The 14206-nt window shown below is 41.8% G+C and overlaps 1 protein-coding gene across 2 annotated transcripts in view; it reads left to right on the top strand.

Annotated features, from left to right (window-relative positions):
- Positions 1 to 14206, top strand: part of TYK2 (tyrosine kinase 2) — an 841948-nt gene that overhangs the window by 480991 nt on the left and 346751 nt on the right. For both annotated transcript variants that reach the window (XM_086959057.1, XM_086959053.1), the window contains exons 8-9: positions 10979 to 11136; positions 12954 to 13071. In XM_086959057.1, the coding sequence (XP_086815183.1) occupies positions 10979 to 11136; positions 12954 to 13071 (276 nt within the window). The remainder of the gene's footprint in view (positions 1 to 10978; positions 11137 to 12953; positions 13072 to 14206) is intronic.

The following is a 14206-nucleotide window of genomic DNA, read 5'->3' as shown; positions in this document are numbered from 1 at the left end:
TGCCTTAGGGAAGAGAAGGGGAAAGGCCATCTGGATATCACAATATAGTAAAAATCTGTCTAGTTCGCTACATGGTGGGGTAAATGAAAGATTTATATTTTCTAGACCAGATAATCACAGGCACACTCATTTGGAAAGTGATCCAGATGACGAAGAACAAGACGTGGGAAGTGTCTACGTATCTCTGATCACAAGGGCAGCAGTGTTACAGGCTGGGACAGAGTGTTGGTGTTTCTGGGTCTCTCCACCTTTCTTTCTCCATTTACCCCAGTAACTGGCAATCAAGACTACTCCCTGGCTGTGTCTGAGGATCATCTCATGTAGTGCTAGGTAATGTAGGAGGTTTGAGGATGAAAGCCTCATCTGAGACATATAAACTGCTTATGCACATTGTGATCAAGAAAAGACTGGGAAGGAGAATATGGGAGAAAGAACTTGGCAGAAGACACAGGAAAGGAGTGGAAGGATAGAGTTCTTAAGGCATCCAAGAGCACGACGACAGGGAAACAGCAGTACAGTACCTACATATTAATCCAATACACCTGCCAAGTTGCATGAATGGGACCTACATGCATCGGAGCACTGCTGGCATGAGTGTGAGGAAACTGACACATCGCTACACTTACTGTGACACTTTTGAAAACTCAAGAGCGATTGGGAGGAGATCCCAAAAATTCTAAGGACCAACCTTTGTATTTTTGACCTGGATGTACCCATATTTCCCTAGTATTTGCTGTTGGATCGTTCAAACAAGCAGATGTATCTGTGCCGTTCGAGCAGGCAGATGATGCTGGCTTTATGCCTAGCGAAACAGGCTTTCACAGTGCCATGGGGCAGAGACCGTCAGACCACTGAAAAGGTTTTTTACAGGTTGAAGGAGCCACTGGGCATGGGGAAAATATCAGTGTCCATGGATATGGCAAGTGACCTATTAGGAGAAATTAGAGGCCCCTAGATCTCAGAGTTCTACTTCATACTGTGGAGCACGAAGCAGCAGTCAAAAGCTTGAGTCTCAAAAGGGCATTCAGCAGAAAAGGGAGTTAGCAATGGGATGGGTTGTGTGTCCTTACCTTCTAAAATTCTAGCACCTTTTACGCTATGCTCATTATATGATTATAACTGGCTTCTGAACTTGTGTTAGTGGAAGGGGTGGGATTTAGTAGTTTTTGATAGTTGAATGGCAAAGCAGCATGCTCCTGCTGGCCTCTGTATGTAGATGGGAGTATGTTTACTTGCAGCATTCTTCAGTAGAAAGAGCTGATCCATAAAAAAATTAACTCTTGCAGCTACTGGTCAAAATTAAGATATTGCATACTACTTTTTACGAATCTACATATGGCCACTATATAACTGCCTAACCACTTTCTGTGTGGCTGTTCTACCCAGATGTACAATATGTGCTTACCCTAAATCTGACTGTGTAAAGTAGAGGGCGGAACAAAGTTATGTCCCTTCACAACAAATTCTCGTACAGTTACCTTACTGTTGACTTACCCGAAGACCTGTAAATTAAGTATCAGGTGTTTCTCCGTAGGCCCGCCCCTCGTGACTAATTATCTTTTAGAGAATAGTATCCATTTCTATTTCTTCAAATCATGTCTCTTCAGATATGACATACTTCACCTTTGTACTCTTTAACCCTTTCCATGCGGCCGCGATTCCCCTGGTGTGCTGTAAACAGCACGAACAGGGGCGGGCCGTGACGAACCCCAGCCGTCATCAGCACACGAGCACCGTAGTGCATGACGGCTGGGGTTCGTCATCAGCATGGAAGGGGTTAACTGTGGCTGTTGCACACTCTTCTGCTTTGTGATGCTCTTCCTCCCTTGCATTTTTTGTTGGTAATCTGGGTAAACAGTCTGCTCTCACATTGACTGACCTTGAAACATTAAGCAAATGAAACTTGTAAAATGTAGACAGAATCATGATTAATCTTGAAAGGGCATACAGTGTTTTACCATCCAACAATGCTGTCAGAGTTTTTTCACCTGTTCTTATACATAAGCCTTTTCTCACCAAATAACTCTTAAAGTTCTCACCACTTCATCAATAAGTTGAAACTTCTCTCTTGATGGTAGAATATCTTGAATAATTATCGGTAAGGGATCTGGATGGAAAAGCCACAATGCATTCCTTAGCTACCATAATCTGACTGAACACTGCATCAAAACCAGAGCAACTGTCTTCTGCCATCAATATGGTTTTGGTTTAATAATAGATGCTTTGGGCTGAAAAAAAGTGTTTTTCTTGATCATTCAACTTCTGCACCTTTTTAAGGAACATTTAAAGGAGCAGCAGTCTTGGGGAAGTTGTTGACAGCCTTTGAAAACAACTTCCATATGTCTACAAGTGCCTCAACCGATTTTTCTTCCTTTCTTTACAAATTGATTTAGTTACTCGTAATAAATCTTTCTTTGAAAAAATCCCTCACTTGTAATTTTATTGCCTAAATAGTATAACTGTAGAAATTAATGTGTTTTATACAGTTGTACCTTCATAGCTTTCTGTTCTAAAATTCAAAGTGGCTTTTCAAGCCTTTTATTATGCTCAGGTACCGTCTGCAAAAGTCAAATTGCCACACTTATGTCAATATTTCCAAAGAATGTATACATTAGTTTTTGAAATTCTGAGGCTGCATGGTCCAGCCCAATCGTCATTCTTGTATATCGATTACCTCTTATTAATGTAATAAAAAGTTTAATGTGCTGAGATTTAGTTGTCATTTCAGTTTGATGGTGCACTGATTATAACTATAACATACTAAAATTCGTTGCTTCTTCCAACGAGGGCATCGTCATGTCCTGAATGCGTGGAAGAGGATGCAGCCTGTTGGTTGATCCTGTAAAGGTCAACACGTAGTTGAAAGTTTATGATTTGTTCACACTAAGACTATGGGCGAAACCATTTCTGAGGCATCAACTGGTTCGATCATTTCATCTTCATTTAATGCCTCAAATATTTTAGCCAGATCCTTTCTCTCCTTTACTGGCACGTTTCTCAACGGATGTCTTATTGTAATGGTGCTCTTCTTCAATAGATTATTTGTGAAAATCCTTTAAAATTTTTCAAGCTTCCTTCAAAACACAACTTTAAATGCTTCCTACAAACGTCTAAAATGGTAACACCACACATCAATATGCTGGTGCATCAGAATCTGATAAACCATATACCCGATTCTTAGCATTTGAGTTGAAAGTGGTCACCATATTGTCCTGGTTCCACCAGCTGCACAATTGTTGACATTTATTAGCAGGGTAAACTTTGCCAATGATTCTTCTTCCTTAGAAAGAAATGGTAAAGATAAAGTAACATAACATATTGATTTAATTAACACGAACTGTATGCTGTGTAATATAATTTTGTTCTGTTTTGTTTGTCCAATGTTTGCAAAAATTATCATCCGGCACAGAAACTTCCACACCTAAACGATGAATTATTAAATCACAATTGGGTGGCGAATACTGCTTCGCATCAATTCCTAGAACAAACTCTTCTTATATGGCATACTTTCCTCAAAGCTTTCACCCTCTCCCTCAACTTTTTTGCGCTCATGCATATCGTCTTGTTGGTAATGTATCACTTTTTCATTGGAGTCATTGTCCTGTCTTGGCTCTATCGTTCCTCGTGACTCACTGACAAGATCATATTGACTTCTAGTATTGAAATCTTGCTCTTACTATTCTCAACACACATTTGCCAAATGTCAAAATTCTCTTGAGTTAAAACACACTGTGTTCAATGCAGGACGTGCTTTGCTCGTGCCTCTATAGTTTGCCAAGTCACACAGCAAACATGTATTCCTAGAATTACTTCTTGAAGGTTGTTTTGAAAAGGCTTTCTTTAACTTTGAAAACTTAGCTTGTTACTGCTGCTAATTTCATCTTTGGAATGTTGTCAACATTTTAAGACTTGAATGATGTAAGCGTCTCCAAAATCTTGTTGATATCTAGTATTTCAGCCACAGTTGGATTCCTATGTCAAGAAATTTTACTTCAGTCTTTCTGATTAACCAGCATATGATTACTTGATCATAATTGTATAAATGTATACTGTTCCTAAAGTAGCAGTTAGCAGTCAGTACTGTAAAAGTAGAGCATTGGTGACTAAACGCCACTGAAGTCTTATCAGTATTGATGAATGGCATGCAACATGTTCTTCGACTTTTTTCATTCAAAAATGTGACTACAGATTCTGGCCTGGCTGATGGAGTGTTTGCTGGCAAACTCCGAAAGTCGAAACATATATAACAAAGTTGGTTGTTAAGAATTGTGCTCTAGGGCAGCGTTTCTGATGGCTGTGCAGTGCTCAGCTGGGACATCACTTAAATATCTGGCCAGCCTTCTGAAGTCGAACAAACCTCATCACTGCAAAAATACTTATGTATCTCGACAGAGCCTTCAACCTAAATGGGAATCGCTTTGTCACACAGCAAACCTTGAAACCCGATGTTGACGAGTCATTCAAGTGATGTACAGCCTCCAGTGCAAACAACCTACTTCCCAAGGAACCACAATTCGGCTAGGGTTTGTGAGCCCATTGATGCGAGTACAATATGTGTTGCTAAACGAGGTAGTGATCTCAAGACAATAATTAAATTAGAAAGGCATTACTAAACGAGCCAATGCACTATTGTCCAGCAAACAGTATTAGTAGGGGAACTGGCAACACCTGGTGTTAGAACTTGGAACACCATTGAACAATACGTGAAGGTAATAGGTAAAGAATGTATGTATATGAAGTACATATTAGATATGCAAATGAACCACGACAGGCATTAGTGATACATAGGGGAATTGTAAAACCTGCCCAACATGAAGCCTGTGAGGAATGTTCTTGAAGGGCAAATACATTATCACAACAGAAGGTGTGTAGACTCTTATTCCTTAGTAAGTCCTCTTGGGGAGGCACATTTATTATTTTTCAGGAAAGAGGTATCAGCCACACATGGGTAAGAAAAAAAGGGGGGCTTATTAAAAAGAACGGGTGCTGGGGTCCCCCCTCCAAAAAAATGTATCTATCTATCTATCTATCTATCTATCTATCTATCTATCTATCTATCTATCTATCTATCTATCTATCTATCTATCTATCTATCTATCTATCTATCTATCTATCTATCTATCGTTACACGTTCCCAAGAATTGGTTCCAGGAAAAAACGGCCACCACTCCAATGTCGTAGTTTCTTAAGTTATTTTATTTCCAAACCCCCAGCACCCCCGACAGACGCGTTTCGCACAAGGCTTCGTCAGTGTCGTCAGTGTCCAAACATTTTCTCCATTTTAAACAGTCCCCCCTTTCAGGAGTCATAGACATCAACAATGGTACAAAATCAATTTAGTGGCGGCCATCTTGTAGTGTGAATATACAAGGTTCCTACCACGGTTTAAATATGGCGATAAATAAAAGTGCTCAGTGCAAAAAATATAAAACAAAGTTTGACATTTGACAAAATATGTTATATGACTGACACATATTTACAGTAATTACAATTTCGATACCAGGAAGTGTACTTTACATATTTACAGGCGTCTCAGGTGTTATAAGGGGGTGTATCCCCTAATGTGTTAAGGGCATTATATTATGCAGGTTACATGTATGCATATGGTAAGTTGTTCAACCCAATCGCCTAAGACCATGAAGTGTAACTTAACACTCATATATCAATAGAGTATGCAGTCGGGTGAGGAGTGAACAGGTAGTACCGAGCGGGTTTGCCGATAGGAACAATGTTTCCACGAGGCGATCCTGCCCTCGCCTAAGACCATGAAGTGTAACTTAACACTCATATATCAATACGAGTAAAATACAAACCGTATGTATATGAAACACGCATGTTTTATTATTAACTGCGTAGAGCATAAAATCTAGTATTTAAAAAAAAAAAAAACCTATTCAATAGAATATAGGAGTGGAAATACAGGGCTGGACCCTGTATGGTCCTGATGAAAAGCTTGGGGGAGCTTGAAACATGTCGACCATAACACTGATCTAGCTCAACTTTAAAGTTAGAATACAGTGTTACCCCTTTTTAATTTATACCACACTAGGAGCTAAATAAATTGTTGAGGCCCACTAGCACGGTATTTTTAATTACACACCCACTCCACCTTCACCACACTTACACCACACATAGTCATCTCACAAACAAGTGCTCCTGCGTAGTCGTTTTGTCGTAGCACGCCCCTTTTCGTAGAGAACTGGGATGGCCCCAATGATGAAGCATGTCACCGTGGGGCAACCCCGGTGAGTGAGGGGACTCTAGAAAGAAATTTTTCTTTCTCACATCTTGGTACACACTGACTTAATAAGCAGTAACCAGAAAACACCAACCAGGTCTCTGAACCCTTCACAGTGGGTTCCTGTATTGCGTATACTGACTGGAGGCCGACCTGGTCTGGTTTAACCTCCCTCTCCCTCCTATTTTTTGTTCTTAAACTGAGTTCTGTACATTCAAAGTATGAACCATATTAACCTGATGAACAGGATCTACGAGATGTAGGTCCGTACAACTCTGGTGTTCTGTTTCCCCCTGTGAGGACCATATGGCACCATTTACCTCAGCCCCTTCGATCTCTATTCGCGTGACATCTGGGATTTCTGGTTATTGACCGCATGTCAATCGCAAGAATCCAGACCTGATAGTGGGGCAAATTGGTTGGTAGTACCAAGGAGCTCAAGATTGTTCAACGGGGGCCTATTTGCAGGTATGAAACAATCTGGAGCTATGGCTGGGACCTTTTCATAGTAAGGTGTGTGTACTTAGTAGAAAAAATCAAGAGATGCTGAAAAGGTCTTGGTCATTAATTTAGAGGTAGATAAAGGTTGCAAGAGTAAATCTCTTACAAGTTGAAGGCTATCGAAGTTTAAAACAACGCAATCGCCCGCATGTGTTTTTGGGGATGGGCCAACCCACAGAGTTCCCAGTGCCATTAATATGTGATTCTGAATTAGATGTCCTGGCCTGGTATGATTAGTTAACCAGTAGCGCGCTTTAGCCGTGAGCTGGGTGGCAGATTTTCTTTGTGATGGTCTAAGTACAGGAACATTTACCAGAATTAAAACAAGTTGGCCAGCAGCTGGCGGAAGTTTAAGGATTTGGGGCCCGATGTAGGTGCCCTAATACCGGTCGGAAACGTCCGAATTCGGCGGTTTCCGACCGGTATTCCGGTTTTGAGATGTAGGGCATGCATCTACAGAATTGGTATTTTACAGATTCTGAATTTACCGATTCAGTAAAATTACCGAATGGGTAGATACAGACTCTGTAAAATACCGATTCTGTAAATGCAGATGTAGCTGGCACATGTCAGAGTGCCACAGGGCTTTAAGAATCAGTATTTTACCACCCAATCCAATTGGGTGGTAAAATACCGAATACAGGTGTGCATGCACATCTGTGCATGCACACCTGTGCAATGTGACACATGTGTGCCACATGGCACACAAGTCCGGAATTGGGGTGCAATAGGGTGTCAAAGTGACACCCCCTGCACCCTTGATTCGGTAATGACCATTGATTCCTATGGGCTGCAATGCCCATAGGAATCAATGGGCTTTACCGATTCGGTATTTACAGAATCGGTAAATACCGAATCTTAACAATTCTTTTTTTTTTTTACCGAATCTGAAATACCTACATTTCCCCCCTTCTAATTTACCACTTCTTAAATACCGAATCGGTATGATTCGGTATTTTAGAAGTGGTAAATTAGAATTTCCTACATCGGGGCCTTGGTGTCTAAGTCCCCTATGATTCAACACAAAATCATAGTGGGTTTGATTTGTGTGAATTTGGGTGATGTCACCGGAGCACTCTGGTGGCTCAATAATGACTTGTCTGTTCTCGCATGCGGGGGCAGGTAGTAATGAAGGGGTTGAGACTGGCTCGTTTATTGGATTTGCCGATAATGTCTGGACTTCCCGCCTGACTGTATTCCGGATGTCAAAACAAATCCAGAGGTAACCGCAGCTGAGGACCATCCAGTCTGGGCTTGAAGGTACTTGCAGTGGGAGGATTTTTCATGGTGATCGTGGAGTGTGGAAAGTAATTATTAAAGTGACATGGCTGTGTGGAGACTCTACTTGTATTTAATAACTATCGAGTTTCTGTTCAATATTGTCGAATCGTAGCAATGTGGGGTTTATCATAAGAGATAGTCTAGCGTAAATGACCTCTAAAGGAACCTGGTACCGCAGCAGTTTGGGATTGTCCGCACCATGCTCAGCGCTGAGTTGTTAAGGGTACGATTTCCTAGGTTTGTTTGGTTTGGAGGAGGGAGGTTCTTTGTTGGGTCCTTTCTTCCTCTTGCCATTTGTAGACCGTGATGAGGCATGCTTATCTGCAATGGCTTTGTTAGTGGGAGGGATAATGTCATTATTGGGTGCCGTTGTACTCAATAGCGAATTACTACATCCAATGACACCCTGACTAAAAGTGTATGCATTAGGCTCAATGACTGTGGCGGTAGGGAAGTCTTCTGACCCATCGTTAGGATCATGGTGCCATCCCTCAAGGAAAATCTACACTCTCTCAGGGTGATCTCCCAGGAAATTGCGTTTGTGGCTTTAGTTAGGAAGGAGACCATGGTGGATATGGTTAACCCAGGGGTGGAAGTAGTTGTTAACTTTTTCTTACCCATCCTGATCCAGGAGCCAGGCTGCGCAGGTATCGGAGGTTAGAGGGGTGGCCCAGCCAAGCCTCCGGACGTGGACGGGCCCGTCCTTGGCCCGGGCGCGTCCCCATGCACGTCCCGCGCTGCGGATGCGCAACGCGCTGTCAGCCGCCAGGAAACCGGAAACAGGAAGCGGTGGCAGGGGGAGATGGGAGTTGTGGTCCTCTCCCCAGCGGTGCCTAGAGGTACATGGCTCTCCCCTCGGCTCCCCTTGGCTCCCCTTGGCTCAGCTGACTAGAAACAGGAAGCGGTGGCAGAGAGAGATGGGAGTTGTGTTCCTCTGGGGGTTCGGGTGGCAGAGTCTAAACTTATTTTAACCCTCGCCCCTCCTTTGTGATTGTAAGTTGTGTTCCTCTCCCCAGTGGTGCTAATAGGTTCACTGCTCTCCCCTCTGCTCTCCTCGGCTCAGCATGAGTGATGTCATTTGAGATGACATCAGTGACCATGTCATGAGTGATGTAATATGTGAGGTAATAAGCAGTGCATTGCGGGGGCATAAAATATATTAGCTCAGGTAACTATAACTGCTGAATTTCAATGCTTAACGAGTGAAATCTGAGCCTAACTATAACGTCCCTGTCACCTTTGTTTTGTTTCAGTGAATACAAATATATATATCTTAGATAGACTTCCCATGCATGATAAAGGCTGCTTGAAAAAAAACATGCACGGTAAAGGCATTTGTTGTATTGTCATATATCTGCTCCTACTTTAGGACAATGTGCCATATGTATATTGTGTAGTTGCACACATAGTACAGGGTTCAAAAAACTCTCTTACAGACCTATAAAAGTTGTTTCTGGTGCCATCACATTGAGGATTGAAGAAAGCCAGGATATCAGTCTAACAGTAGATGTTCATGTTAATGCTCGTTCAAAACTAAAAGTAGTACCTTTTTGTCAGAGCTTTTCTTGACTATAAAGTGCGACCTGAAGGATATTAAACTAAATGTGTTGCACATCTGGGTCAATCCAATGATGTTGTCTGGTGGAAAATTGGAGAGCAGAAGCAGCACCAACAGATTACAGTATATCTGAAAACACATATAGTACAGTATAAAGTATATATAATATACAGTATATCTGACAAAATATTTTAAGTGGTTTTGTTTAAACCACCTTAGGCAAACATTTTCCATGTAAGAGAGAAAACACATTTATTTGTTATAGAGGCATAATATCCACTCAAGGGCAGATTCATTCTTAGCTCACAAGATAGAATTCCGGGAGGACAGTGTGATGAAGATACATTTTATTTGCTGCTGGATAAAAGTAAAGAGGCACAGATGATCACTTAACCAAAACACATTTTATTTAGAAATAAAGTTAAGGGCAACCAGGCAAACGTTTACTTTCCTGGGACATGGATAGGTCCGCTTGTACAATAAGCAGGTAGTTAGTGCTTGTACTGAGAGTTTAAAATCTGGTGAAAATTGAAGATCTGAGCAAGAAAAAACTTTGGGATGTTTGTTCTGGTGAGTCATGGTTTCACAGGGTAATATGTGCTATGAAAGGACGCAGTGGCAGGATAACTGAAACACATAAACCGTCTTTGCGAGGATTGGTATATGAGGCTGTGGAAAACAATATTGCTGAAAGTTAATTCAGTGTTAGGGTATCATCCATAGTCCGAATGGCAACTGAGTGACTGATATGTGCGAGTCTGCCATTTTCCAAGAATATTATGATTGAAAACGTACAGCGCAGAGTATTTTACAGCACCGTCTATCAACACATTTTGCTGCTAGTTTACAGGACAACAATGGTATACTTGGTTTAGTGAGTCAATCCATGTATCTACACAAATGAAATGTAGGTGTGCTTCACAAAGAAGCATAAATAATTACTCCTGTAGGTTACCTCCTGCATTTGGACTAAGTTGCAGATTTTTTTAAACTCCCAGAGGCTTAAAATGACGTCTGCATCTGAACATGTCTCCCATCAGTTCAGCTGCACCAGTAACTCTTTTTGTCCTCTTTGTGGAAAGTAAATCTTTTAAGAAGCGTAAAACAACCTTTTTGTGAATCTCAAACATACCTTTGTGAACTGAAAATTAAAAATAAATAATTGATTTATTAAATCTGTGTATTTCAATGTTCTTCTTTAGCTGTATCAGCAGATGCAATAATAAATGTGCCTTATTTTTTGATGCATTTCTTTTAAGAAAGTGTTGGTTTCTTTTGATATTGTTTCAGCATTTGTAAACTATAAAGAGATATGTGAGACTGAAAGAAGATACCTGCTGCTTGGGGACACCTAGCTGCACAGCACTGTAACAATTGATTGTTCCTGTGTTCTCTTGCAGGAGCTGGTCCTCCCTTCCTCCGAAGAAGCCCTCTCATTAGTGGCCCTAATCGATGGCTACTTCCGGCTCCTCGTGGACTCCAACCACTATCTGTGCCAAGAGGTTGCACCTCCTCGCCTGGTGAGGAGTGTCTTGAATGGCATTCACGGACCCATGCAGTAAGTCTTGCCGTTGGTCTCGGGTATGGTCTCCCAGGCAACTTTTGATTGGAATTCCTCCATGAATTAAAGCCAAATTCATGAGACTTGAGCATCCTGCACCTTGCCACATTAACCTGGAGCAATTAAGAATGAAGAAGCTAGTGCAGACTAGAATTGACAAATGTGATATTTTCACAGGTGGTGTGAGCGTGTATAAAAACTCCATTGTTTTTGTGTTGTAATCTGTGCTATCGCAAAACACACAAGATGATGGACGGAATGTTGCACATTGGAAAAACATTCACCCCCAGTCACAGATCTGGGTTTAATCCATTGTTGTTTTGCTCACCACGCCACCCCAGTTCAGACATGGCCGTATGCAAATCAGTCTTGACCCTGTGCCTCATGGGAACAGTCCAGCCCGAACTGCCAAGCCATGTCTTCCCTGGACCGGAATCCGCTTCCTTGGACCGGTTTCTGGCTATCAGCAGTCATCAGCCAGGATAGCTTGACTCTAGTGGCGTAGTGAGTACAGGACCCACGTCTGGGCATACCCTTCCCACATATCTGTGCTATGCCAAGCCTTGACATAATCCACATAGAGAAGAGCAACCTGGTCGCAACCATGGGATATTTCACAACATGGAAACAATAAGCATCAAGACCAATTCTATGAAACGTCACATTAGCCTACTCAGCTTCTGTTTCCTTAGTAGCCTCAGGTTCATGAGTCACGTTGCATGACCCACATACGTTGGGTGCTTGGTGTATTTTTCTTTATCCTAGAAAGCTTTCGGCAGGCTGCATCCTGTTCTACCTTGTTTTTGTGTACTTTTTCCATCAAAACGAACTTCAGTCTGTACTCTTTTTTTTACTAGTTCTTCTTGTGTCATTCCTGTCCTTGAGTTTAGTATGTTTTTGCCGTGCAGTTACTACTTCCTGATTGCAATTTTGAAATGTCGCTTTCTTCTTCAAGGCATATATTCATCAGGCCACTGTCTTCTGGTGAAGGCTCATGACAATAGTGTCAACAAATACACATAAAAAGGCTGTTGGCAAAGTTCTCTATTATTATGTTTTAGACACACTCCAACCTTTTAACTAGATGATGGTAGAATTATAGCATTACCTTTCTTAGTCAATGAATATATTTTTTGCCATTCTTAATGTAATACATATTATTTTGAGTTGTATATTGCCTTTTTGTAGACATAGCAGTTCTTCCTGCAGTGACTTGGGCCGATACCCCTTGCTTAAGAGCTCTTCCACAGATTTCCTTGGGCATGTTTTTGCTTTCAGAAAAGGCCTCATTCTCCATCCTTTTCTATAAAGGTTGGCGTGAGCTCTTCCCTGGCTCAGCTGTTCTTCTCGTTCCCAGTTTTGGGAGAGTGCAAACAATTTCAAAAGAAATTTGAAACATGGCCTACTCTGGTGCTTGGCCATGTGCCAGACACTAGAGTACCTTGTGATGGGGTCACTGTGCCTTAGCAAGTGTCAGCATCGTACGGGTCCTTGAATACTGCTGGCTTGTCACTGGAAGGATGGGTATGACTGAGGATAAAATAGTTATTGCATTGTTTATAATTTACTTTCATGAACTCTAGAGATGAACAGTGGAGTTACAAAATGGTTGTATCTTTTAGAATGCCTTATTCCCATCACACAGTAATTTTTAAATGACCAAAACCAAATGTAATTGTAGATAGGTTTGATGTTACTTCTTCTATAGATATAGCTATGTCTAGTTTAGTGTGAACAATAGGCAGTTCCCTGGGTGCTTGTGGTTCTGTTACTTTCTAATATTTGTGTCTGTGTAACCATTTACTTTATTTCAGTGAAGAGTTCATCTTGGCAAAGCTAAGAAGGGAGGAGAGAGAAGAAGGCCTATATGTGATCCGATGGAGCGCTGTCGACTTCCACCGGATGATCATGTCTGTGGTGAAGAGGACAGAGGTAAACAAGCGTGTTTAATCCAACACCCTATTGGAACTATGTATTTTGGCACTGTAGAAGCACATAGTACTGTGATGAAGGTTTATTGTAACAGAACTTTTAAGTCTTTAATTCATTATTGAAAGGTGTGTCTGCAATGGAAAGTGGATTCTACTTGCTGGGCATTTCGAATAAAAGTGCAGTGAAGAAGCTATATGAAGAAGCGCATAGGAACTCCTCAGTGAATGGAACATTATATGTGGGAGAGTGTGGACATAGAAACCTAACCAAACATTTACAGCAGTTCATTAGATATAGACTGTGCAAAGACGTTTACAGTGGAGGTTGTAGATCAAAGGAAGCTCTTTGAGTGTAAGAAGGTAGCAAGTGCTGTTTTGAAGTTGCTCAATGTGTTGGAAGATGAGTACGTTTCAGGACTCAGGAGATGGGTGCAACAAAGGAAAAGAATTAAATCTTGAGATGATTCTTTAAAAAAAAAATGGTGATGTGATGCTTAAGTTGTGATGAAAGTTTACACACATGGGTGTTAAGTGTTAGGAATCACCCTGTCCCCTTTCCATGGCCATGTTTTTTTCGCGTCACATGACTTACCTGCCGGGGGTTAAATGCTGTGCATGCCCCTGCCTTGTTGCTTGGTTTCTTTTTCCATGTTAGGGATTTGTCCAGGTCCTGTTTCCAGTTCTCCTCCGTGGATTCCTTCTCTTGTTGTTCACGGGCTCGTGAGTCATTGCTGTTTGGATCCGTTATCCCGTTTTTGATTCCTGTCCCTTTCCAGTCCCATTTAGTTTCCCTCGTTTTCCTTGGTCGAGCCTGCCCCCGCCTTGTTTCCGTCCTCATGGTTCCTTAGTTTCCCCTTCTACCGCTACTTGGACTCCGTTGTGCCAGTTGTGTTGGACTCGCTCTCCGGCTCGCCCAGGAACGACATTCTGTTGCGTGGCTGAGCCGCTGGTTCCCGTTTCCGCACCTTGTGGAGACTATCTACGTCGTTCTGTGGACATTTGGACCATTTTCGTTTATTGTGCTTCGACCGAGGGCAGCGGCTGCTGCGCTTCGGTAATGGAAGGACCTCTTGCTTCCCCCATGTAACCCGTAATTCATATAGTGATACAGAGGTTTTTATGTGTGTCTTTCACGA

This window comes from Lissotriton vulgaris, chromosome 1_1, assembly GCF_964263255.1.
Source record: "Lissotriton vulgaris chromosome 1_1, aLisVul1.2, whole genome shotgun sequence".
Lineage (NCBI taxonomy): Eukaryota > Metazoa > Chordata > Amphibia > Caudata > Salamandridae > Lissotriton > Lissotriton vulgaris.
Note: the sequence above shows the minus strand (reverse complement) of the source record. Positions and strands in the feature narration are given on the sequence as shown.